A 26,432-nucleotide genomic window follows, 5' to 3' on the forward strand; every position below is an offset into this window, starting at 1 on the left:
TTTATTTTCTTGATATACAGGACAGTGACAAAGAACTTCACATTTTGTGCATTTCTTTGGTCACTTTTCAGCATTTGGATGAATTACTCTTCACTTATGATTTTTGTGTGAACCTCTCGACTCTTCACCCGCAGTTTGTTGACCTGGGACTCAGCAATGTCAGCCCGCTCCTCGGCCTCCTCCAGCTCGTGCTGGATCTTGCGGAATCTTGCAAGGTTGACATTGGATTGTTCCTCCTGAGAACAGAAGTGCATTTGAGAGAATGAGAAAGTTTGACATTTTCTGATTGTTAATGCCTTTGTTACTAAAAGCAACTACAGGATTTGCTTCATGAATGGGAAAGCAAAAGGTTCCATTGTTTAGTGACATACTTATTTGGGGGCATGGCATCCCACAGACTCGCCTATGTGAATAAATGTGCTTATAACCCCCTCTTCAGTCTCTCTCACTTGACTCTCTGGCCAACTGAAGATGCTACAGTGACAATAGGTATCAAAGTAGCAGGGATATGATGCAGTCTTGTTTCTTAAAACAAACTTTAAAACATAGGTGCAGTGGTAGTATTGGGTACAGAAAATCTTAAGGAAGTTTTCAGAGTTAACAGGATGAGAAAAGATAACTGCAGCCAAATTGAAAAAAAAAGTCCCAAGATGGATTTATCATAAATTTAAATAAGGCTTAGAATTCACGTGCTCATTTGCACAGGCCTTATGAGTACTGGGAGTTATAGAGGGTTCTGGATAAAGGAGGGAAGTGGGTTGCAACCAAGAAGGATTTTTCTGTTAACATGTCTAGAAAATTGCTTAAAGAGGTTTCAGGAGAAATAAACTCAAATCTCTAAGACTCCAGTAATTTGTGGTTCTTTTTCCTCATTTTAAATATTCATTTTTATACCTAATTCTATATTCCCAATTTTGTGTTCTTTGCCTTTAGAAAGCCCTTTAAATTCTATAAGCTTCAGACCCTGTAAAGCCTGAATCTGCTCTTTCGCTATGGTGATACTCACAGCCTCTTCAGCTTGTCTCTTGTAAGCTTTAACTTTGGTTTGTAATTTGTCCACCAAGTCCTGCAGCCTGAGAACATTCTTGCGGTCCTCCTCAGTCTGAAAGAGGTAGCAAATAGATAGTGCCATTATTTGAAAACAACTCATTCTTTTTATTTTCTTGAATGCTGTAGGCCTGAAAAACCCTGGTTACCTGGTAAGTGAGTTCCTTCACTCTTCTCTCATGTTTGCGAAGACTCTTGACAGCCTCAACATTGCGCCTCTGTTCACCTTCCACCTCATTTTCAAGTTCCCTCACCTGGAAGAGAACAAAGGCGTTTAACAGTTTGGCTGCAAATAGCTGCATGAACAGCCCAGGAATTGATTGAAGTTGTGGAGACCCACCCTGGCTTCCAGTTTCTGTATCTGCTTCTTCCCGCCCTTCAGCGCCAGCTGCTCGGCCTCGTCCAGACGGTGCTGCAGGTCCTTCACCGTCTGCTCCATGTTCTTCTTCATCCGCTCCAGGTGGGCGCTGGTGTCCTGCTCCTTCTTCAGCTCCTCGGCCATCATGGCGGCCTAGTTAATAAATAAACCAAGAAGATAATGAATCTCGATGATAGCAGGTAACATGTATGTGTCAGTGAGACAAATGCCATCTTGCTCACATCAGTTATGGCCTTCTTGGCCTTCTCTTCTGCATTGCGGGCTTCCTGGACAATGTCCTCCATCTCTCCCTGGATATGGGAAATGTCTGTCTCCAGCTTCTTCTTGGTATTGATCAGGCTGGTGTTCTGTTTCAAATTAATAAAAAAGAAGAAAAGCACATTAAATTATAACAATTCACATGGTCATTTTAACTAGTGTACACAGACATAAATTGTTGATCATATGAAATGTTTAGGATAAAAAAAAATCATTAGTCAATTCTAAGTTTACACCTTTTCTCCTTCCCACTCATATCTCTGTTAATAAAGTGTCTCCTAAATTATTCCAGGTAAAATTTAATTTATGATGCCAAACATATTTGACTATTTTCAGTGGCTGTTTGTAAGCAGAAAACACAACCTCCAATACTGAAAGTGCTGTACCATGTAGTAATGCACAGCTCATTTAAAATGTATTATTAATTTTTAGGTGTTCATTCATATTTGTTAGCTCCATATTGTTAATATAAGTGCATAAGTAGCATCATTATTGGTACAAAAATGAACCAAGAATCCTGCATGTGTTTGGAAAGTTGATGGTATTTGAAATATCTGATCAATTCTGGATGCTCATAATGAATAAGAAAAATGTTGCATATTAATTTGATTTAAAATTATGTGTAGCATGTGATTTTAGCCCTTCTATATTGGCTATTTTTATATATTGCAACTTTTGAAAGTATAGAATAATATGTATTTATTATAAAAATAGAACATTCGAATTAGCAAAAAAGAGGCAAAAAGTAATTATCATATTCTCTCTAACCAGAGATAAAAGGATAAACTTTGGTTTATAGTTCTGGATGTTTCCTTTGTATTCTTACACGGGAAAAAAGATCATGTATTCTATATTATTTTTAAGTTGCTTTTTTCACTTACTGTGATGTGAACATCTTACCATGGCAGTAAATGCATACTACAGTAGCTGCATGTTAGCCATTGCGAGGCTATATGACCATTTATTTAACAAATCCACTACACACAACAAATGCGAACTTGCACGATTGATGGCCTCCATGAATTTGAACTAAAGAGCTTATTTTTGTATCCCCTGAGGTTAGCCTTATGTGCATATGTGATACACATGTATTATCTAGTGGCTTACCTTCTTTCTCTATTTTATTTGCTTATCTATTTGCACCTTAGAGTTACAGAAGACAAGATGGCTACTAACGTTGTATATATGGTTATTTGTAGGTGATCTTCTGTATTTCTTTATAACAGTTTCTAGAACTCCAGGTTATTTCAAATCAACATGATTATGCCAGCTCATCAATATACTTGTGAACCAGCTAGGTTCCAGTATGTACTTACATCACCCTGTACATTTGTAGGAATTGTAGGAAGGGACCTCTGACAAGATTACTCCTAACTTTATAAATAAGCTTACCTTCTCAAATTGTCTTCAGCTTTAGGGAGTACATTTGCTAACCATAATCCTGAACCTCACCTGAGTGTGCAGAAGTTGCACACGCTCACTGGCATCCAGAAGCTCTTGCTCTGCCATTTTCCTGCTTCTCTCAGTCTGTTCCAGGGACGCCCTGAGCTCTTCCACTTCAGCCTGCATCAGGTTAGCTCTGCGCTCAACCATTGCCAGTTGTTCTTTAAGGTCATCTTGGCTTCTGATGGCATCATCCAAATGTAGCTGAGTGTCCTACACAGAGAAAAAGACTCTTACTCATGCTTTAATTAAAGAAAATGCAAATTTAGGGTCATGTATACACTTCAATCTTAATAATTCGGAATATGACTAGCTAGGAAAAATCTGTGAGTACCGTTAATAAATTCTTGTTGCTTGTGTGGCAGTTCTACTCAAAAGAATATGATGTTATATTATTTTTGATCCTGAATCATAAGAAAGTACCATGGCTAAATCTACAAAATTTCAGATCAGGAAAGCATCCTTAGAGACCAGCTAGTCCAATGGTGTTATTTTATATATTAACAAATGAAATCCAAATAAATGAATTGATTTAAGCAGTGGCATGTAGCCAAACTCTCTCATCACTTCCTCTGTCTCCCCACCCCTCTCCATGTGTTTTTTCTGCAGATGACAAAGCAAACTCTGCCCTGGGCCTTCTAGAACTAAGCTCTTTTTCAGCTGTGTGCATATATTTTTCAACTGATTACCAACCTATGGGCCTCATAAAATATTAAAATTTGAGTTATACAATGGCACCCAGACTGTGGGACACCATGTGTGTTTACCATAACGTACCTTCAATACTCCTTGTGTGTTTCTAAGATTCCTTATTGCCTCAGAAGCCTGGCGATTGGCGTGGTTCAGCTGGATTTCCATTTCATTAAGATCTCCTTCCATCTTCTTCTTGATCCTCAGAGCATCATTTCTGCTCCTGATCTCAGCGTCCAGCGTGCTCTGCATCGACTCCACAACTCTGAGATGGTTCCTCTTTAGCTGATCGATTTCTTCATCTTTTTCAGCAATTTTTCGGTCAATCTCTGATTTCACCTGATTTAACTCAAGTTGGATGCGAAGAATTTTGCCTTCTTCATGCTCAAGAGATGCCTTAATGAAAGCAACATTTATTTAGGTTACCTAAAGAGCTTTTTTTTCCCTTTCACATTATGATGATTTCTCCAAAAAGGCATTAGAAAAACCAGAACTTTCATGCATCTTAATTTATCTAATTAACTCTGCATTCCCAAGGTACAATTCAGTATTTTTCAATGAATTACATGTGTTATCCCTTAAAGGTTTACAACATGATACATCTCAGTTGCTATTAATTTTTCCACTTATTTATAATGTATAGCTGAGCAAATGAAACGTGTACCTCTGCTTCCTCTAGGGAAGCCTGTAGTTCACTCTTCTCTTGATCAATTTGTTTCTTTACTTTCTCCAATTCATGGATATGCTTTCCACCCTCTGCAATTTGCTCAGTCAGGTCAGAAATCTCCTCTATAGTTTAATAATAAAATACCAAAATTCAGTTGAGGAGAATGAAAAATTGAAAAGATATCTCCCTACCATTTTTGAAATAGAAAGATTACGGTGACTCACGCTGTAAATTCTTGTTCTCTCGCTTCAGAGTTTCAAGTTGATCCAGGGTTTCCTCATAGGCATTCTTCACTTTGAACAGCTCAGTACTAAGAGAACGAGACTCCTTCTGGGAGGCTTCAAGTTCAGCCTGAGTTTCCTCATACTTATGTTTCCATTCTGCCAGAACCTGGAAGTACATCGATAGTAAGCCTCTGAAACCGAGGATGATGCCAGTTTCCCCTTAGGGAGCCAGTATCGTGGGTCACCTTGTCAAAGTTCCTTTGCTTCTTATCGAGAGCTATGCAGGCAGCATTAGATCTCTCCACATCAATCATGAGGTCCTCCACTTCATTCTGGAGCCTCTGCTTTGTCTTCTCAAGAGAAGCACACTTGGAATTCACAGCTTCTACGTGTTCCTCAGCATCCTGCAGACGCTGGGCCAGCTTCTTCCTGAAAAGTGGGTCAGTGTAAGTGACCAAGAACAGATTCAAAGTCACCATAGTGAACTTTATAAAACTGTTGGCTAGGAAAGCATATTTCTCCCAATATTTTGTGCTCCTATGTCCACAAGTTGTTAAGTGTTTCTAAAATAGTTTCTCAGTAGTCATTTTCTCTCTCCTAGAATTCTGTTTTCACAAGTGAGTTCTTGTCTTTATCTCAGGTCATATATAATATGTGTGTGTGCGTGCACATGCATATGTGTATATATATGTCAAACATATTTATGAAGCCATTTCGTGCGTGTTAAGTGTGTGTGAGTGTGGGGAGGGGGAAGGGAGAAAGAGTATGAGTAAGCGCTTGAGCTGCCTGAGCAATGTGCAAATGTAAGGGTGAGGAAGAAGTGGCAACCCTGAGCACGAGGTACATCATCAAAGAATGTTAGCATTTGAATAGCATCCTTTTCTGGTATGGTCCTTGTTACTTTACAAGTGAGGAACCTGGCCCAGAGTGACATGTTCAAGGTCATATGATTAATTGATAACTTTCTGGATTTGGTGACCCTAGACAATAAATATTATTCCATTATTGCATTTCCCAAATATCCATCAAAGTCTTATTTATTACTCCCTTCACCAACCTACATAATTCATAAACTCTCTCAGCCCACACTCTTATCTAGAATGTTCTTTTTGCAAATGGTTGCTAAACCTTCTCATTCTGCTTAATTCTGAGAAAAATCAAATTTAGGAAGGCTTCCTTCATGAGAAACATAGTGTTTTTTTTCCTTTCATATGTAATTCCCATGAGTTTTAATGCACAAACAGTATGTGTAATTAGTGAATAAATCCATTGATACTGGTAGTTAGTTAAAATGATGACAGGATATGATAGCTTTATTCTAAACATTCAATATTCCAGGTAAGGAAAAACTGATTATTATTAATTATAATATTCATAATAATGTACTATATAGTCTCAATGTCTTCATTTTTCCTTCTATTAAAGAAAATTAATTCTCCTTAATTCATATAGGGTATGCTGATAATAATAATCCATTTTGATGGAAAGAAATTTAAGATGCCTCTGTGCCAGAATGGGGGAAGGGGTCTCCTCTTACCCTGTTCCCAGTGGACATACACTGGGCTGTCAGAAGAATGTGATGGAATCTACCACCCTATAATAAAATAGGCTGAAATTCTTCATCTATCCCTATTCCTAGAATATTCTCTTTCTTCTGTTTTTCCATCACTGTTTTTACTTTTATTTCTTTCCACCCCCCTCATTAAAAGCCCATACTTGGCCTCCTCCAGCTCCTCGGTGCGGTGGATGGCGTCCGTCTCGTATTTGGTCCTCCACTGGGCAACCTCACTGTTGGCCTTGGACATTCCCCTCTGCAGCTCGGCCTTGGCTTCCTGCTCCTCCTCATACTGTTCCCGCAGCAGGTCACAGTCATGGCGGGCTGACTGCACAGCGTGGGCCAGAGCGTTCTTAGCCTAGACCAGCCAAAAAGTGTGGCAGTTTACCTTCTGATCATTGATATTCTCTGTGTGAAGTCCAATAGTTGTCAGGTTTCACGGTTAAGGGAATTAAGTATCAGCTGCAGCATTCTCACCTTAGTCTCCTCTTCTAGCTGCCTCTTTAATTCCTCGATCTGTTGTGTAAATGCTTGTTTGCCTCGGGATAGCTGAGAAACCAAAGCCTCCTTCTCATCTAGCTGTCGTGAGAACTCTCCTGTGGAGGACAAAACATCAGTGATTTAGTTCTCTTTTCTAGGTAAAATATAATTTAAAGAATGGAATAATGTTAGAACCCTCTTATTTCATATGATGAAAAGAATAATTCAAGATCTTCAGTGCTGTTAAGAAGGTTATTTCTTGTTTTTAAAAGAATGTATGAGCTTTCTTTTATATTTTAGGATTTGGGACTTTTTGAGTAATGCTGAGGCAACAAAAATCTCCTGCGCCCAGGGAGCTTAATTTTTTCCCACAATTATAGCTTAGAATCATTGCTTTTTACTATCTCATAATAAAGAGACGAAGGAGTAACTAAGATATGATAAATGGGTGTACACAGCCTGAGCAATGGTTTGCGTTTGGTGGTAGAGGCTCACCTTTTATTCTTCACCTCTCTAAAGGCGGATGATGTTCATTTACTGACCTGATTCTGTATGTAAACGTGCCTTCTGGGCTGACAACTCATTTATTAAGCGCTGTTGCTCCTCTTCCTTTGTTTTCACTTCACTAAGCTGGTCCTCTAGGGTGCGGCACATTTTCTCGAAATTTCCCTGGGGTGGGAAGTAGGAAACAGGCAGAGTATACATTTCTGTTTGGAAGGCTGAGATTTGGCGATCTGTAACTGCTTATGGAAAGAGGCTGAGTTTTATTTACTTTTCTATCAAAGTTCTGTGTGGTTCCTATAAAGTAGTAGAAGCATATGATCCTGGCTAAATTAACACATGAATTAGATTATTTTCTTTTGGAAGGCATGAGCATCATCTAAGTTCTACATCACATAGAGTACGGTTTTTAGATAAGTCTTTTTTATAATTTGTTTTCTTTCATGGTAGTAGTGACAGTTTAAAGTGTTTTCTACAAATGAGATATGATAAGTGATTCCATACACTAATGCCTATTAGGAATAATTTTTAAACTTCAGATAACATCTAATGTTTGTGCAGTTCAGCTGGATACAGTCTTATATAAACTTGGTCATTTTGAATTGTTGCAAATAAAGATGAAAAGGGGAAAAGTTAAAGTAAAGACCTTGGCTTTAGAAACAGTCTCCATGTTACTAGCAAGGTCATCAATCTCCATCTTCAGCTCACTCTTCTCCTTCTCCAGCTTCTGTTTGACCCGCTGCAGGTTGTCAATCTGCTCCCCAAGCTCAGCCACACTATCTGCGTGCTTCTTCCGAAGAGCAGCCGCTGTGGCTTCATGCTGCAAGGTGGCCTCTTCCAGGTCCCGGCGCATTTTCTGGAACTCAGCCTCTCGCTTCTTGTTCATCTCAATCTGGGCCGAAGTGGCTCCACCAGCTTCTTCCAGCCGCTCACTGATCTCCTCCAGTTCCCGGGAGAGGTCAGAGCGCTGTTTCTCTGCTTTGGCCCGGGAGGCCCGCTCTGCCTCGATTTCCTCCTCCAGCTCCTCAGTGCGGGCCTGGAAATGGTCAAAAATGTAAACTCAGCTTCTTTGTGTCAGTAATTTTTTGCCATTGAATTAGACAGTTGGAAATCATGTGCTTACCTGTAACTCCTTGATCTTCTTCTGCAGCTGCATCCCAACGGCCTGTTCGTCTTCAATCTTGCTTTGCAGATTGCTCATTTCAAACTCTTTCCTGTTGGAAAAGCAAAATACATTAGCTTATAGTCAATTCTCTTACCAATCTTCTTTTCTGTGTATAATTTCTCTTACCAATCTTTTCTTTGTACAATTCAACTTCTTTATACTGCTAGTTTTGACGAAGTGAGTAAGTACATGTTTTACAAATCAATAATGTACCATTTTTGTTAAAAAAGTCAAAGATGTCATTATTCATTTTTTTCCGTGTGTCATGAAGTAATGTTTTGGAGATCTTTTTAACATGTATTTCATCTGCATTGACATATAACAAGCAGGTAATGGCTGAATTATCCCATACTTACTTTTTGAGTTTCTCATCAAGTTGCTGTTTGTCATTTTCTATATCCATTGTGGATTCTTGGGCCAATTTGAGGTCACCCTCCAGTTTTCTCTTGGCCCTTTCTAAGTCCATGCGAAGTTTCTTTTCTTGTTCCAGAGATCCTTCAAGCTAAATTTATAATGAATTTTATTTTAGTTCTTAAGCACCGAACCCTGTGCCAGTAGGTAGCCTTTAAAGATACACAAGAAAAAATGTTTAAAGGTACCCCAAATAGTCCAAATAGCATGAGCACTTTATTATTTACAAACCAAGAGTTAAAGGTTTATGGGCATCAGTGATGGTTTCATTTCACAATTATTTACTTTATCTTAAAGAGAAACATTTTGGTTTTCACACTTACATCATCCACTTGCTGCTCTAGCTTGGTTTTAGCTTTGGTCAGGGTGTTGACTTTGTCCTCTTCTGCTTGCAGGTCATCCAGGGTCTGCTGGTGGGCCTCTTGGAGGGCCTTCTTCTCCTTGGCCAGCTTTGCAATGTTTTCATCAAGGCCTGCCATCTCTTCTGTGAGGTTTTTCACCTTTAGATTTGAACAGATGACAGGAATGTTAACAACAACCTGCCATCTTGATGAAAAACATGGTATAGTAATATCTCAGGACAATGTCAGTGTGAGTTGGAAAATGGAAACCAGAAGCTAACCCAGACCTATGTGGCTAAACAAAATGGAAGGTAAAGGTCAAGGTAAATAGAGGGAGGTAGTGAAAACTAAAGAGATGACACAATTATAACTGTTTTTCTTTCATATTCAGTGATTTTAAGATTAAATTTTAAATTAAAATACTCCAGTAAAAAGTTAGTGCTTGTAAATATTCTAAAATGGATCATGATTTGTACCTTGTTCTCTGTGGCATGTTTCTCCTTCTCAACCTTGGCCAGTGTCAGCTCAAGGTCATCAATGTCTTTCTTGAGTTCTGAACATTCATCCTCCAGTTTCCTCTTCTTGGCTGTCAGCTCAGCATTGATCTCTTCCTCATCCTCAGCTCTTTCAGTTGCCTCCTTGATTTTGGCCTCAAGTTGGATTTTTGTTTTGATGAGCTGGTCACACCTTTCCTCTGCATCAGCCAAACTATCTGCTTCCTAAAAGAAAAAATTAAGCGTTTTCATTTGTCTAAGCTGTATCTACAAACACACAATAATTTATTGAAAGGTGGAGACTTCTGTGGCTCTACTAGGTTGGTCAACGCATAAGTCAATTAACTTGCCAAGTTTTAAACATCAAATCAACAAAGCATTAATAACTTCAATCTTCTGATTAAGTATGATAACATATTTTCTCCAAAAAAATTCATGTGTGGAAGGTCAAATCAGAAAAACTAGATTGTTGGCAAAAATCTGCAACTTACTACTCTTTGCAGCTTTGTAAAAGTCACTTAATCATTCTAGGACTTAGTTTCCTCACATGTAAGGGGGAAGTAATTTAGCCCTTTTTCTGCCTTGGTAAAAACAATGTAATTCCTATTTTATGCACAAAAATATTCACTAAAGAGAGAATAAACTAAGAGAAAATTCCATAAAGAAAGGAAAATGTGTAGAGATATTTTTATGACTTTGCTCATTGATGACCAACTATGCATGAATGCACATATGAACATAAGCAACATAATATGTGACTTTGCATCTACTGCTTCTTTTTAGGTCTCAGTCAGTATTTTTGAAAGGCAAACAGTTACAACAAATGTTTCAGTGGAAATGGTTTAATTTTAAACCTGGAAAAAATTTCTCACATCCAGTCAGACAATGATTGAATAGGATGTGGCTGAACTGTGCAATGTGTAATACTCACAGCTTGAACTTGGAGTTGCAAGTCATTTTTCTCTTGCATCAGAGTTACCATCTTTTCTTCGAGTTCTTTCCTTTTTGCCTCTGACTTAGCCAGCTCTTCTTTGGCCTTCTCAAATTCTTCCTTCATGTTGGCCATCTCCTTTTCTGTTTCTGCACTCTTGAGGAGGGGCTTGATCTTGAAATATAGCTTCATCCAGGGCCAGTGCTTCACATTCATGAAGGCACGGATATTGTACTGGATGCAGAAGATGGACTCTCTGTAGGAAAAAAAAAAAAGATGTAAATGGAGAAGAATGTGGAAATTGACCATCACTCAACAAAAGTAATGACTGCATAGGATTTAGTGATGAAATTGTGCAGAAAGAAGACTCATGCTTGGTCCCTCACCTCCTCTCCATCATCTTCCTGAACTCTACTCTCATTAGGTACCCTCTGCAGATAGCCTGAGTGCGTGTGATGAGTTGAGCCAGCTTTTCGTCTCGCATCTCCTCTAGAGTTCCCAACAGGCCAGCTTTAAAGAAGACCTTGTCAAAGACCAAGTTAAATGTTATTTGAATTCATGAGAAAGTATAAAAGTGATGACATTATGATAGATAAGAATTGGAGCTGGTGGTACCTTGGTATGACCAAATTTATACTGGGTGTGGTCAACATCGATGGACCCAAGGAGCTTCTCAGAAGCCTTCTTGCTGTCAATGAACTGACCCTCTGGGATAGCACTTGCATTTAGAACCTTGTATCTGTCAGAATAAAAAGAATGTAAAAATGTGATTTTTCTTCACTAAAAAAAAAAAGGCGGAATACTTGGTAGCTATCATTGAAAAGATGACAAAGATTAAGTTTTGGAGCACAAAATGCCATTAAAAAATCAAAGAGTGCTTTATGTAAAACTTTGGAAAATAAAAAGAAACTTATGATAATATGAACCTAGCCTTCTTTGTTTTATGATCACATTTCAAATAACTGCATTTCATTTTTCAAGGAAAAGTTTAAAAATGCTTGAATTATGTAGCAGTTTTGATGTAGATTAAGACTTTGAAAGGGAAAAATAATGAGACACAAACCTCTGTTTGAAGTCTGCATAAAGGATTCTGCTTGGGAATCCTTTCCTACAGATGCGGATGCCTTCTAGCACACCGTTACACCTCAGCTGGTGCAGGACAAGTTCGTGCTCCATGGCACCTAAAAGAAAGGTATGTTTTCTATATAATAGTCTAAAAAGTCACACTAGAGTCTTATTTGGATATCAGAAGTGTCTTACCAGGAGTTTTGGTTTCATTGGGAATGATACAGCGTACAAAGTGGGGGTGAGTGCTCCTCAAGTTGGTCATCAGCTTATTTAAATTCTCCTATGAAACCATATGAAATGTTTTAAAATAATTTCCAGTTACATTTATGTGAGAGTCCCTATCAACAGTCCATAGTCAATTGTGCCCCCATTTTACATTTTGATGAGCTGTCTCAATGAAAAACAAATCATTATGACTAAGAAGAATCATACATGTGAAGTATAGATAGGAAATTACAGATTACACAAAAATCAGTCAATTTCAGTTTGTTATTCCCAAGCACTGCCAGCCAGAGAAAATTTGTATTGTGACTTTGGACATACAGAGTAGATGTAATTGAATACAGTGATTGCTTTTAAAAGAGGTTTGATTTCACGTGAAATTTGTTCAATATCGGATCTCTTGGATTTGGGGCTTAGGAGAAGTAGTTCATTTATCACAAGGATTGATGCGAAGAGACACATCTTTTTTTTTTTTTTTTTCAGACAGAGTCTCATTCTTTTGCCCGGGCCAGAGTGAGTGCCATGGCGTCAGCCTAGCTCACAGCAACCTCAAACTCCTGGGCTCAAGCGATCCTACTGCCTCAGCCTCCCGAGTAGCTGGGACTACAGGCATGCGCCACCATGCCCGGCTAATTTTCTCCATATATATTTTTAGTTGTCCGATTAATTTCTTTCTATTTTTAGTAGAGACGGGGTCTCGCTCTTGCTCAGGCTGGTTTCGAACTCCTGAGCTCAAACAATCCGCCCGCCTTGACCTCCCAGAGTGCTAGGATTACAGGCGTGAGCCACCGCGCCCGGCCCACATGTCTTTTTTTATTAAATTTTTTTAGTACATTTTTCACATTTTTTTGGTACAATGCTACCACTTTCTTCAGTTTCACCACTGGTATCTTTTTCTTTTTTTTTCTTTTTTGTGGAGACAAGGTCTTATTCTCTCGCCCAGGCTGGAGTGCAGAGGCATGATCGTAGCTCACTGGAACCTCAAAATCCTAGGCTCAAATGATCCTCCCACCTCAGCCTCCCAAGTAGCTGGGACTATAGGTGTGTGCTACCATACCCAACTAATTTTTAAAATTTTTCGTAGAGACAGGGTCTTGCTATGTTTCCGGGACTCAAAGATCCTCCTGCCTTAACCTTCCAAAGTGCTGGAACTACAGGCGTGAGCCACTGCATCTGGCCTCACTATAGATAGCTTTAAAAAATATTTTTCTGTTATGATAATTTAATTTTTTAATAAAAATCTTTCTCTGGAATTCAAGAATATACTTTACCCTGAAAAGAGCTGACACTGTCTGGAAAGAAGAACCCTTCTTCTTGCCACCTTTCTTTCCACCACCACCCTCTAAAAAATAAAATTGAAAAATTAAAATTTATTTGCAAGTCTTTTTTTTTTTTTTTTGAGACAGGAGTCTTGCTCTGTCGCCCTGGGTAAAGTGCAGTGACATCATCAAAGCTCACTGCAACCTCAAATTTCTGGGCTCAAGCAAGTCTCCTGCCTCAGCCTCCTGAGTAGCTAGAACTATAGGCACGTGCCACCAGGCACAGCTAATTTTTCTATTTTTTGTAGAGATGGATCTCGCTCTTATTCAGACTGTTCTCAAACTCCTGAGCCTCAGTGATCCTTCTGCCTCAGCCTCCCAGAGTGCTAGGATTACAGGCGCGAGCCACTGTGCTCAGCCGTAACAGTCTTTTAAGTACCATCTGTAGACATCAGGAATGCTAAAATTATTTTTGGAATTTAAATTTGCACTCATTCATTTGCATCATTTCTATTCTTTCCATATCTTGCCTCCCTCAACTGTAAATTAAGAACACATAAGCATTGGCTCATTTTATAGGCACTCAGGAAAAAAATCAACAACAAAAGAATTGTAAGTGTAAAGGGTAGATGTGGGTAGGAGATGGGATTCCCCTATTTGGAATCAGCAATGTCTGTTCCCTGAAGGAAGGGCCAAGGAAGCAGAATAGTAATGCCCCCTGAGTGCACACATCACCCAGAGAATAGGCAAAGTTGCATCCTTGGTCCCAGGTTGGTAAGCCTCTGCTTACCTGCAGGGAAATCCTATTTCCTGTTTGCCTGTGTTTCCATGTTGTTACTTTCACATCTTGTCTTAGGGCAATTAAGAGAACAGAACTTTAATTCCCCAAGCACCAGGGTCCTGACAGAGGATTTCCTTAACTCCAGCTTAGTTGGATCCTTGAAGGAACCAATACTATTAAAATGGTATAAATGAATTGTGTGATATTGGGCCAGTCACATAACCTCTCTGAGATTCTTATTTTCTCATTGATTAAATGAGACTGTGGACTAAATGATCCATAGTGTCAATTTTAGCTCTGGAAGTCTATGATTGTAAGACTGCATCACAGTTGTTAAATATACTTGCTTTCATTAGACCCATATTGGCCAATATTTTCATGTTAGGTTTTGCCCTAACTATATTTGTCTCTGATAAATATTTTATTTCTATTTTGTGACTCTTATAACATATTGATGCTGTTAAAAATCACCTGCTTCACCAGCTTGTGCCCCAGAGAAGAGAAGAGCCAGAGTTTTCATTGAAGACTTCTGGTACAGCCCGACCACAGTCTCATTCAGGGGGTCCTTGTTCTTGTCAAGCCAGCCATTGATGTTGTAGTCCACGGTGCCGGCGTAGTGCACCAGGGAGAAGTGAGCCTCAGTCTTGCCTTTGGTAGGCTTGGGCTTCTGGAAGTTGTTGGACTTTCCAAGATGCTGGTCATACAGCTTGTTCTTGAAGGAGGTATCTGTAGCCTTGGGGAACATGCACTCCTCTTCCAGGATGGAGAAGATGCCCATAGGCTAAGAATAGGGGAAAAAAGGATAATGATGAGGCCTTCAGAAAGTTATGCCCCAATAGTTTATGTAGTAAACCTGAAAGTAGAGTGTTTCAAAAGAAGACTTGGAATGGAAAATAGGCATGATCCTACTTTATTGTCTCTCCTCTACTACTGAAATGTGAAACAGTCTTTATATACCAAGAACATATGGGAAATCTGTTTGCTGAAAAGACTGAGTTTAAAAAAAAAGTACATCTGTGCCATTTGGTAAACTTTATGTTCAAGGTAAATTAAATTCTGAAAGTACCATTTCGAAACTGAATTCTCTATTCCATAAATGTATATATCTGAATACTTTCTTTCTTACTGACAATGTAATTTCCTTCATGTCAAATCTAGGCACCGCAGAAGTATGAAGAGAAGAGAGATTATATATAAGGACTAAAAATGATCTATTCCAAATAGAAAAGTGCATCTCTTGTTGTATCATTAAAACTCTTTGTACGTTAAGCTGTGTTCCCCACCACTGCAAAGTTCAGTGATGGTAATTTGATTTTGCTTTCTAAGCAGTTTGACTCTTTTGAGTGGCAAATTTGATATGAAAGACTGAAAGAAAATTCAACTTTGATGATTTCACAAATTCGCAAATTGTCTCCCAAAAACTATTTTGATGATACACAAACTGAAAGACTAGAGAAGAAAATAAATGCCTTTCCTAAGGACCATACAGTTTTCATGAATAGTAGAGATATTATACCACCAAATTAACATATCTTTTCCCCAAATTGTACAGACTTAGTCTGCTTTTAAACTCTTTCATATTTTTGTGAATTTTTACCTGAGTATTTGAAGTTTTCCTAGGTGGCAATTGCATTTATTTCTCCCTTCCCATTGCTTTGGGAAGAGTTCATGGATACACTTTATTTGTATCAATAGGTACATGATGAGCTCCCTATATATTAATAAACTACTTTTGGAAGTGTTTAACAATTGCTTGATGAATTTAAATATATCCAGATCTGATGTGCTTATTGTTCCACCCCCTTGACAATGGGAAATTCAGGGCTCATTTTCTAGGTAAGGCCATATACAGGTTTGGAGTTTATTCAGTAGTCATCATGAATAGAGAAAGACAGTAACAGAAACAGTTGAAGGGCTAACCTTCCAACCTTTAAGACACCTTGACAAACTCTGCCTTGTTACACGTGAGGGATGATATGTGCATAATATGCCATCATAGATACGCCATGGTTAATTACAATACTCAGAGGAGTTGCTATAATTTCATTCCTGTCTCCCATATGCATGAAATCATGTAGGAATAAAAGTGAGGGAGGATGAAGTTATTAAACAGATAAATGTGAATCTGTGTGTATGTGTATATGTGTGTGATAATCATTTTTTTACAAACTACTGTACTTTGTTCATTAATAACAGATCACTTGTGACACATCTCACAACCAGAGTATATAAGTGCATCATGAAACACCACTGCTTATTCTTTGAGAGCTGGGATTACCATTAAGCATAGGGAAGTGGGAATTTGTTTTTCCTGTTTTGAAAGCTTAAAAAGTCATCAAACCTTCTCAATGAGCTCGATGCAGGCAGCCAGGTCCATGCCGAAGTCGATGAACTCCCACTCGATGCCTTCCTTCTTGTACTCCTCCTGCTCCAGCACAAACATGTGGTGGTTGAAAAACTGCTGCAGCTTCTCATTGGTGAAGTTGATGCACAGCTGCTCCAGGCTGTTGAACTATAGGGAAGAATAAACACAGGAAATTCCTTACAGTACGAGTATTCATCGCTACAGAGCAACTACTAATATCTTCTGAATTTGAGGCATTTTGGCTTATTAAATCATAAACCTTCAGATTGTTTTCTTAGTATATAATTCTAAACAAAGGAAAATCAATTCCTCAAATACTTTGCTTTCCAAGTAACTACATAAAATCATATTAGGCAAAATACTATTAAATGAGGGCTCTTTCAAATTTCCCTTAACATAGTTTAAGAAAGTGTTTCTATACTCATCTACTTGGAACCAGGATAGATTTCAAATATTTTAACCTCTCATGGACCATTTTTTGAGACTTCTACACTTGAAAGAATAGAATTCTCTGTCTTTTTCTATTTATGCCTGTTTATTTGTTTTCATTTCTTTTCAGCAGGAATTATGTTTGTACTTTCTATAAAGTACATTTTGTAAAAATCATTTTGAATACTGTAACAAGATAGATCAAACGACTGATTTGTACTTGCTAACTTTCTGTCAGTTCATTACTCACATCAAAGATCTCAAAGCCAGCGATATCCAAGACCCCGATGAAGTACTGCCTGGGCTGCTTGGTGTCCAGCTGCTGGTTGATGCGGGTGACCATCCACAGGAACATCTTCTCGTAGATGGCTTTGGCCAGAGCACCCACTGCATTGTACACCTTCAAGAAGAACGGTAGGTTAGTTTTTTGAATTGAAAGCAATGATGAACTCTTAAGTCTCCTGTGATTCAAATAAATCAGGGAGTTTAAGTGATGTTTACCTGCTGCACAGTTTGCCCTTTGGTGACGAACTCGTTCCCGACCTTGACCCTGGGGTAGCAGAGTGCTTTGAGCAGGTCAGCAGAGTTCAGACTTGTCAGATAAGCAGCTTTATCAGCAACTGCATGAATAAGGTGAGAACGGTGAAACTGACCATAGCCTGCACAATTTAAGATGTGAATGATCATGACAAAAAAAAAAGATTTTGTTCGAAGAGTAATATGAGCAAATGTCACAAAACCTGTTCATTTGTTCATATTGCTTCAAAAATATTGCCACTCTTGGCCCTAATTTTAGTCATTTGTTGTGGTGATAAATTGGAGCTTGGGGAATTGATGCTCTGTGTAATATTTAAAATATGACAAAAGCAGAGCACAGGTTTAAAAAAAAACAATTTGAGAAACCCTAACCTAGAGAGCTAGTAACAGGAAAATTCAGATCTCTGTCTTTTCAGTGCACATGGGCACACAAATTATTTACTGGAATAAACATGTTTTAATCAAATAGCAAATACTAGCTTACAAAAATCAATAAAGAATGGGATGGTTAGAAACCACAAACTCATGGAGGGGGAGGGAACTGAAAAAAAAAAAGAAATCACAAATCTTCACAAATTTCAGGAATGTAAAACATCAGGCATTGTGTCATTTCCTTCCCCTAATACTTCTGCCCCTCATAAGATAGATCAAAGAAAGTAAAATCATGGTCCCTGCCTCTGAAAAGCTCATCTAAACAGTGAGTGATACCTTCAGTGCCGTCTGGCTCAGCCTGCTCTTCCCTTTGCTTTTGCTTGAATTTCATGTTCCCGTAATGCATCACGGCCCCAGTGAGCTTGTAAATGGCCACCTTTTCGTCAGCAGTGAAACCCAGGATGTCCACAGCACTCTGTGGAAAGAGTTGAATTTACTCACCTCCCAATTATCACCATGCAGACTCCCTCAGGACTCCAGGGCTGCCTCCCCGCTTTTTCCTCATCACGCCTTGCCTTTTATTTGACTAGGACTTTGCTGTTTTCAAAAGGCACTCTTCACCTCTTTGATCCACATAGCAACACAAGTGGTATGTGTCAGTCTTTCCATTTGAGTCATGTGGACAGGAAGGATGTTATGTGACCCGTCCACACTCACTGAACCAGTACTCAGAGCCATGACTTTTGCTGCCAAGAGGAGAGCTTTCCCCATTTTCCCATTTCGGCCTGCCCTCTTCCTCAGGCATGCGCTCGTTATGGTCTCGTGGCTATCCTTGCTTCTCTTCTCCAGTCTCACAAAGCTCTCTTTTGCTCCTCCTTCTCCTGTGTCATCCTGTGTCACTATTACATAATTACAGTCTACCTTCCCACCCTAATGGGCAGGAAGGATGCAGTTGGAAAGATGTGAGAACAGCATTGGCCCCAAGTATTTCTCCATGTGCCTCTTTGGTATCAAACCACAGCTCAGCTGACTGTGAGATGCCTGGGAGTGAACTTTACCTGACTTTTCATTTTTCATGCAGGGAAGAGACATTTGTGAAAAGAAGAACTTTTCTCCTTTCAGCCAAATATTTCTGTGTCTTTTTTCTCTATCAGATTTTGATTACCTTTTTAGTTGCCCATGTAGGCTTTGAAAAGGCTTATAAATAGGGGCAGGCATCACAGAAGATAGAGGAAAGTGTGTTTATTTACCACTCTTGTCTCCTGAGACTCTTTCCCCGATTATTGCTTTCCCGTTCCAGCTCACTAACTACTGATTCACAGAAACCTAGACATTATTACAGAGGTCCTAGAGAAGATTGCTACATTTTCTTTTAACTTCCCAGACGAGGGGTTATTTCTCAACTCCATATCACTTTTCAACACGTAAACAATAAGTTATAGAGAGTAAAAGCTGATATTTATAAGATAAAGGCACATAAATAGATTATTCACTCTTTGAAAATAATCTTTTAAAAGAGAAAGTATATTTACAAGCACCTTTCAACCCTATTGTGGGAGTGTTGGGATATTCCCACTGATATTAAAGTTAAAAATAAGGAAAGAAGATTATTCAGAAATTTAAAAGAGAACATGAAATATGTATAAAGTTTATGTATAAAGAAAATATGCCAAAAAATAATAATCCTTAAAAAAAGAGTAGGTGGTGGGGAAAGAATGTGCGGTTTTAAAAATAAATATAAGGCTCACGGAGTCCCAAAAAAGAGTATTTTTGAGGTAGACAACACATTTCTTCTAATGCGGCATAGGAAGGAGAGAGGCATGTACCATTAGCCTGCAGAGATTCATTCAACACAGGTTAAGTGTTTACATGTGATTGTAGAGGAACTGTGTGAATTTCATGTTCAGTTATTAAAAAATGTAAAATATTCTGGCTCTTTCCCAGTTTCTTGAATATAGGGTCTGGCATAAAATAGAAGAGAAACATCAATATTGGAATATAAAAATTGGCCAAAAATGACCAGTAAGATAGAATAAAAAGAACCTGTTAACCAAGGAATGCCAAAGATCTAACATTTCTTACAGGCATCTAAAGTTTTCTAACACTTGTCAGGGAGAGCATTGAAATATTCTGTAATTTTCTCCCAGGGGTAAGAAGTCTCAAAAGGTACTATTACCTGTTTATATATAGTCTTTCTGCTACTGCTTTCCACTCTAATAGAGGAATGTTGTATACTGGAAGATGAATTTGCTTTTTCCTACTTTGTTCTTATTACTTACATCTGTGGCCATCAGCTCTTCCTGGTCGTCGATGCTGGGCACAGTAATTTCACCTTGACTGACAAAGGCATAGTCGTACGGGTTGGTGGTGATCAGAAGCATTTCTGAACACATGGAAAAGAACAATATATAGACAGTTACTTTGGTCGTCAAAAACATTTCAGAGGGACTTCTTAGAAGGGCTGTTATTCTTTGGTAGAAATAAATCAAAGATGCTTTTTACCTATAAGCTCTGGTTTCTTATTGGACATGATTTGATAAAATATGTGGTAGCTTCTTTCAGCCTGTAGCTGGAAAGTAACTCGGGACTTCTCTAGTAGATCTAGAAAGTCAGATAAGCTCATTTAAAAGAAAAGATCACAGTGAAAAATGAAGCATTTGAAAATTTCACACAACATAAATATAAACAAGATTTTTTCAATCTGTACTCACAAAGAAGATTCTCAATCACTAACATTTAATAACTTACATGTTTCAATATCTGCAGAAGCCAGTTTGCCTGTGGCACCAAAATGGATCCTGATGAATTTACCCTTAAAAAGGCAAAGGAGAGCTTATTGTAGGTATTAAAAAGCAGAAACTATTTTTTTAGCTATGGACCACATAGATGGAAAGATATTGACACCACACGTACAGAAGTGCCAGTGTTGACTTACAAAGCGAGAGGAGTTGTCATTCCTCACGGTCTTGGCATTGCCAAAGGCCTCCAATAGGGGGTTGGCGCTGATGATTTGATCTTCCAGAGTCCCCTTAAGAGAAATGAATAAGATAGATAAAGAAACTCCGGGCATAGTGGCACATGCCTGTAGTCCCAGCTACTCGGGAGGCTGAGGCGGGAGGATCGCTTGAGCCCAGGAGTTTGAGGTTGCTGTGAGCTAGGCTGACACCACTGCACTCTAGCCCCAGCAACAGAGTGAGACTCTGTCTCAAAAAAAAAAAAAAGAAAAGAAAAGAAACCTTAGAAAGGTGACTTGCAGCAAGTAATTTCCCATGGGCCTCCTTCCTTTCCCCTTTTCCCCTTCATAATATTCTCTAACTCTGGGTAAGGCTTTCTACAGTGAGTGAAAAGGAGGACAAATTGGGGAGTGGAATACTCCAGTGATGAGACCTCGATTTCTATATCCCTGAGGCCTATTTTTTGCTCCTAATAAATGGTTATGAGAACTTTTGCCTATTATGCTTGCTAATACATTGCCCTACCCTTCACATTCTCATAAGCCCTTCCAAGAGTTATTTTCCCAATCATGGCATCATGTGTCATTGGTTGCTGTGGTTTTGAAGTACCACGGTCAAATGTTAAAGCCCATTATTTCTTCTATCCTCAGATGAATGTCATACTCACCTGCATTTTGCCAGAGGTAGGTTCCTCTTTTTTCTTCTCTCCAGTAACTGCAATTGTTGCGAAGTACTGGATGACACGCTTAGTGTTCACAGTCTTCCCTGCACCAGATTCTCCACTGTCAAGTCCAAACAGAAGAAAAAGTCAGAATCTAAGGCAGTAGTAACCACTATACTGATGGAAACTCAACAGAAAAAAAGCCATAAATTTACATACGTAATCAGAATTGACTGGTTCTCACGATCTGGGAAAGAGAAACCAAAGGTAATGTTAACAAAACACACTATGTACATAGGTTAACACAGCACTTATAAACTCAAAATTGTCTTTTAAAACTCCCCATTTGCAAAAATAATAACTGCGTAAATCTGTGCTAAGCTTTTCATGAGATTTAAAAAAGTAATTTGGTGCCAATTAACAAAAGATGTGCTAATTGATTAGTGTTATACTCTCATTACTTTTAATATGATAGAATATGTGATATGTTATTTTGCCATTTTATACATGAGAATAAACTATCAGTGTCAGATTAATAACAATTTTGTGTCCTATTCAGTCACCTGGTACATAGTTCAAAATTATGTCATGGTATTAATGTCCAATCCAAAGTTTTATATAGTGTTTGTGGTAGCTTGTCATTGTGAGATTTGAAAGCTTACTTTTGAGGAGAGATGATATATTAGCTATAATTAAAATGCAGATTTGATGCCTAAATTTGATTCATTTTGAGCTGGAATTAGTACTGATTAATTTGGGTTTTAGCATAGAAATCTTAGTAAAATTTCCTATATTTTTCGAAGTGGCGCATTTTATTCTAAATATATTTGCCCAATTTTATTATTTCTGTTATCATGTTTGTGCTGAACATTTTATTCTCAAAGTACTGGCCCTTTGTTTTCTGTGTTATTAGTATATAAATATTTTACAAATGGCTATAGAAATTGTAATTACGGACTCACTCACCAGTCAGCATGAACTGATAGGCGTTGTCAGAGATGGAGAAGATGTGGGGCGGGGCCTCCTGGCGCTTTTTGCCTCGGTAGGCCGTCACCACCTCTGCATTATACACTGGCAACCACTTGTAGGGGTTGACAGTGACACAGAACAGGCCCGAGTAGGTCTACACCAAAAAAAAAAAAAATATATATATATATAATTATTTGATGGGGACCTAAATCATGTACTATTTTTCAAAAAATGTCAACTATTTGCATGAGTAGAAAGGCCATGAGTAAGAACTCACGTAGATCATCCAGGCTGCATAACGCTCTTTGAGGTTGTACAGCACAGCAGGCTCATGCAGGTGAGTCATCATGGCCATGTCCTCGATCTTGTCGTATTTGGGAGGGTTCATGGGAAAGACTTGGTCATCTTTCACAGTTACGGTCTGGTAGTCAAACAAGAGAGGTCAGGTCAAAACATGAGTGTCAGCTAACCAACCCAAAATGAGGCTCAGTCTAATCAGCTCCAGATGTTTTACTCACACTTCCGCCTTCAGTCTTGGCTGTCACCTTCCCTCCTTCCCTGCTCTGCACTGTGGCCTTCACAAAGGACTCCTTGGGGTCCGCCACAAAGACTGATGTCTTGGCATCAAAAGGCTTGTTCTGAGCTTCAATTCGCTCCTTTTCTGACTTTCGGAGGTAAGGAGCAGCCTCCCCAAAAACGGCCATCTCAGAGTCAGAACTCATGGCTGCAGGTTATTGATGGCAGCTCAGCACTAGGTGTACCTAGAGGAAGAAACAGAGCCAGATGACTGAGGATTGGGGTGGAGAATTGTGTTGATTTCACCTTAACATGCTTTATTTGCCATACTTGTTTCCTCACCCCTGCCTTTAGGGACCACTCCTGTGTACTACGTCCAGGAGCTGAGCTATCAGCTCATTGATTTGAAAGCCCTATGTTGGAAGCTTAATTTTTGTGACATTTTAAGCCTGCATTCCATCCTCTATATTGTAAGTCTTAGTTAAGAAATGTGGAGGAATTAAATTCAATCAGCAAGATTTGTGATGCTCCAAGTATGCTCAGAATCTTTTCTTTTTTTGCTTGCTTTTCTTTCCTTTCCTGTTTCCAACCACCCTTCCTCTTTTTTTTTTATGTTGTGATGATACAAAGAAATGGAAAATAACTGTTTCCAATGGCTTTACAATCTAAATGAACCTATTTTTAAAACTCAAATACAGATATTAAGGCAAATTTTCCTCTTGCCCAAAATTATTAAAATTGATGTAAAAATTATTAAAGTTGGATATGAAAAGGTACATCTGTTCTTTCAGGACATAAGATCAAGTTAAAAACACCTAGTAAGTACAAATACGCTGACAGGTATTAGGTATATACAGGGAAAAATAAGTACAACGAAAGCTGAAAATCCAACAGATAATTCTGTCTTGAGTCAAAATTAACTCTCTTTCATTGGTTTTAAATGGTGTGAAAGTCAGCAGCATTACTTAAACCAAAAACAACTTTAAAAGATTCTTGGAGAAAAAAGGACATTTGAATTTTTAGTAAAATTTTACAGTGATTGTGTATTTTTAGTTTGTATTTCTCTTTGCTTTTAGCTGGATTTCAGCATACCAGTTGCTTTTTCAAAAATCTGATGCTTATTGCTTTAGGTCTGTATGTCTCTTTCCTTCCTCCTCTCTTTTAAAAATACCAGGCTTTTAAATACTTTTATGAAACGGATAGCCAGTGTAAAATTTCAAGCCAAAACTTCAACAATGTTTCCCACTGACAAATTAATTATAAGAAAAAAAACAAGTCCTTTGCTCTGATGGCAAGGACAGGATGAGTGACCAGAGTAAGAGAAGGTGACTCTGTGGAACAGGAGAGGGAATGGTTGTGGAAAGCAGTGTCTTGGTTGCCAATGACAAGTGACAACAGCCAAAATCTTTTGTGAGTTTTCCAGAAAAAGTCTCGGTCTTTTGTCATCAGCATTAAACTTCCTCTCAACTTGAAATGTTAGATACGGAATTTCCCACGTACTCTATCTCTAAAATCAGTCTTATCTGTAAAAGTCTCCTGATGATACAGTGAAATTTAGACATATTTTCAGGTACAGATATTGAAACATTTATTCTTAGGGTTTTTTTTCTTTGAAAGAGAAATGTTACTGTATCACATTTTTTTTGTTGTTGTTTCTATGTTTGTTTTCACACTAGGCGATTTTAAATTAACAACATACTGCCATGTAGAGATTACTATAATGCACTGTATCCACTAAACACAGAAAGGTTGTTGCTACCCTTCTCATCTCATATCTTAGATCAGTCGTTCCCCACTTGTGGGTCACAAGTCCCCAAGGAGCCTCAGGTTTGTTGCAAGGAGTCCTTGAATCCACGCACACAGTGATAATTGCCTCAAGTTTGAACAAGCAACATTTCCACATAAACACTATGTTTTCTGTCCTTTTCTGAATTAATATATGTAGCTGCTGTATCAAATAAAACACTTGAAATAATTCTTAAATGTACAGTAGGCTTTCATTATTATGTAGAGTCTTAACATAATACTAAAAGTACCTGTCTCAACATGCACAGTTAGAGGAGGTCCACTGAGTCTGTGGAGGACTCCTTGGAAACCACTGACTTTGCTCACAGATGGCAAGAGCTGGAAAGACCTTAGTCGTCACCAGCCTACTCATTTTATTGATGAGGAAAGTAAGGCTCAGAAAGGTGAAGGGTCATTCAGTGTCACAAAGGTGGCAAGTGGCAGTGCTGGGACATGAGCTCTGTTCTCTTAAATCCAGGTTCATTGCTAATTCCACTGCAACACACACACTATTTCAAAATACATAAAAGCTAACTGGCTTCACCCAGGAAACTTGAATCAGTGAGAAGCCTGGATTGGCACCAAGGAATTTTGACTTCCAGATCAATACATTGTTGATTTTACATGCAATCTCTCTGATAAATTCTTATTGGTTACATTGGAGTCAGTAGTTCACATTAAATATTACATGTGATGGTTGTATTCTTTCTGAAGTTCTAACAACATGTGAAAGGGAAGTTTCATTAAATTTTGTTTGATTAAATGGCCCGAAAGTCATTATTTTATGAGAAGTCGTTTTTAAAGAACAGCTACTCCTCATATGCTATTCCCAACACTAAACTATGAAATATAATGGTAGCTTATTAAGATGTAGCAATACAGAGTTCCCTTTGTTCTTTAGAGTGTAATGATAAATCACTCTTACCTCTTGTGTTACCAGATGAAGAAGGTGGCAGGCTCAAAGCAGACAACTACTGTCGAAAGAAAAAACAAAGAGAATGCAGGATTCTTTTTTCCCTCCATTTAATCACAAAATACTAGTTAACTGTATTGTGTCCATGTCATCCTTAGGAATATTGGAAAGAAAAATTAAAATTTGGGAAATAGTAGCCATCTCCCTTAAATGAAAAGTCATTATCATCAGGAATGTAAAACTAGCTAAATGTTCTTCCACGAATACATACCTTTAAGAATTTTGAGGAAGGACAGGACAGAGGCATCTCGACTCCACTTTTATAGAGACCATTCTGCAAACACAGCAGCCACCTCAGCTGTCTTAGCTGGGAACCTACTTGGCAAAACCTTTTTTGGCAATCTCTTTACACGATATTTACTGACTGTGGCTGTGAATGGATATAATTAGAAATATTTCTTGTCACCTATAAATAATTTGACAGAGGATAATCTGGGGCTCTCTAAAGGCATTTGATAGGGGACTAGATTCAGGGCTTCTAAAGCTGTTTCTCCAGCTTGGCTCTTGTATCATTCATCACAGAATTCAATCTAGATTCCCACTATTCTCTTGCTTGTAAAATTTGTCCCACAGAATGAGCCTGACATGAGGAGTTTAGGATTAATTGATTTGTTACTGCTTAGAGCCATTAAGGAGTCTGGAATGAATTTTAGATCTAACACTATGACTGGAAGCAGTGAGTGACAGATATTAAGATGGAAAATTCCTAGCCATGGTCCGGATTTTAGAAAGACTGGTGATAGATTCTTTTAAAGTCTGAAAGTCTAAACGTGAAGGCGAAAGTGAATTCTCAGATTAGGCAGTGGTGATGGACCAGTGGGGGAGGCATAAGGGGTTTAGAATAGATATAAACACTTCTGTTGCTTTTCTGGAGGACTTGCCATGGATATCTCCAGCTCATGTGTTGTCACTGAGGGACCAACAGGATGCTGTGTGATGTTCCATGCATGTTTCC

The 26,432-nt window shown here is 38.5% G+C and overlaps 1 protein-coding gene across 3 annotated transcripts; it reads right to left on the reverse strand.

Annotated features, from left to right (window-relative positions):
• On the reverse strand, positions 1 to 25,710 carry MYH4 (myosin, heavy chain 4, skeletal muscle). 3 transcript variants are annotated; one of them, XM_012653939.1, is made up of 40 exons: positions 25,689 to 25,710; positions 25,430 to 25,478; positions 22,722 to 22,964; positions 22,481 to 22,624; positions 22,201 to 22,357; positions 21,454 to 21,481; positions 21,241 to 21,355; positions 20,555 to 20,647; positions 20,368 to 20,431; positions 20,122 to 20,220; positions 19,899 to 20,002; positions 17,956 to 18,094; positions 17,212 to 17,330; positions 16,961 to 17,110; positions 16,258 to 16,428; positions 14,388 to 14,697; positions 13,148 to 13,218; positions 11,847 to 11,934; positions 11,650 to 11,767; positions 11,202 to 11,325; positions 10,973 to 11,109; positions 10,587 to 10,842; positions 9,638 to 9,880; positions 9,144 to 9,320; positions 8,766 to 8,911; positions 8,368 to 8,458; positions 7,891 to 8,280; positions 7,286 to 7,412; positions 6,741 to 6,859; positions 6,425 to 6,621; positions 4,954 to 5,137; positions 4,709 to 4,874; positions 4,482 to 4,606; positions 3,905 to 4,213; positions 3,137 to 3,340; positions 1,648 to 1,773; positions 1,388 to 1,558; positions 1,197 to 1,301; positions 1,007 to 1,102; positions 1 to 236 (listed from the first exon to the last, which is right to left on the reverse strand). In XM_012653939.1, the coding sequence occupies exons 3-40, from the start codon at positions 22,923 to 22,925 to the stop codon at positions 84 to 86; spliced, it is 5,820 nt and encodes a 1,939-aa protein (XP_012509393.1). In that variant the 5' UTR covers positions 22,926 to 22,964; positions 25,430 to 25,478; positions 25,689 to 25,710; the 3' UTR covers positions 1 to 83. The 3 variants fall into 3 exon arrangements, with proteins under 3 accessions (XP_012509393.1, XP_012509394.1, XP_012509395.1); XM_012653940.1 differs by lacking the exons at positions 25,430 to 25,478; positions 25,689 to 25,710 and having other exon boundaries at positions 84 to 236; positions 20,555 to 20,651; positions 21,248 to 21,355; positions 22,722 to 22,925; XM_012653941.1 differs by lacking the exons at positions 25,430 to 25,478; positions 25,689 to 25,710 and having other exon boundaries at positions 84 to 236; positions 13,148 to 13,216; positions 14,392 to 14,697; positions 22,722 to 22,925.
• Between the last annotated feature and the right edge of the window lie 722 nt (positions 25,711 to 26,432).

Source organism: Propithecus coquereli, unplaced genomic scaffold (assembly GCF_000956105.1).
Source record: "Propithecus coquereli isolate 6110/MARCELLA unplaced genomic scaffold, Pcoq_1.0 Scaffold435, whole genome shotgun sequence".
Lineage (NCBI taxonomy): Eukaryota > Metazoa > Chordata > Mammalia > Primates > Indriidae > Propithecus > Propithecus coquereli.

Excerpts from the sequence above, each read along its gene's own strand:
- MYH4 (XM_012653939.1), bottom strand. The coding sequence starts at position 22,925 with ATGAGTTCTGACTCTGAGATGGCCGTTTTTGGGGAGGCTGCTCCTTAC. Across the intron at positions 21,482-22,200 it reads CTATCAGTTCATGCTGACTG|ATCGTGAGAACCAGTCAATT; the intron begins GTGAGTGAGTCC and ends TCTCTTTCCCAG. Across the intron at positions 16,429-16,960 it reads CTGGCTTTGAGATCTTTGAT|TTCAACAGCCTGGAGCAGCT; the intron begins GTGAGTAATGAA and ends TCTTCCCTATAG.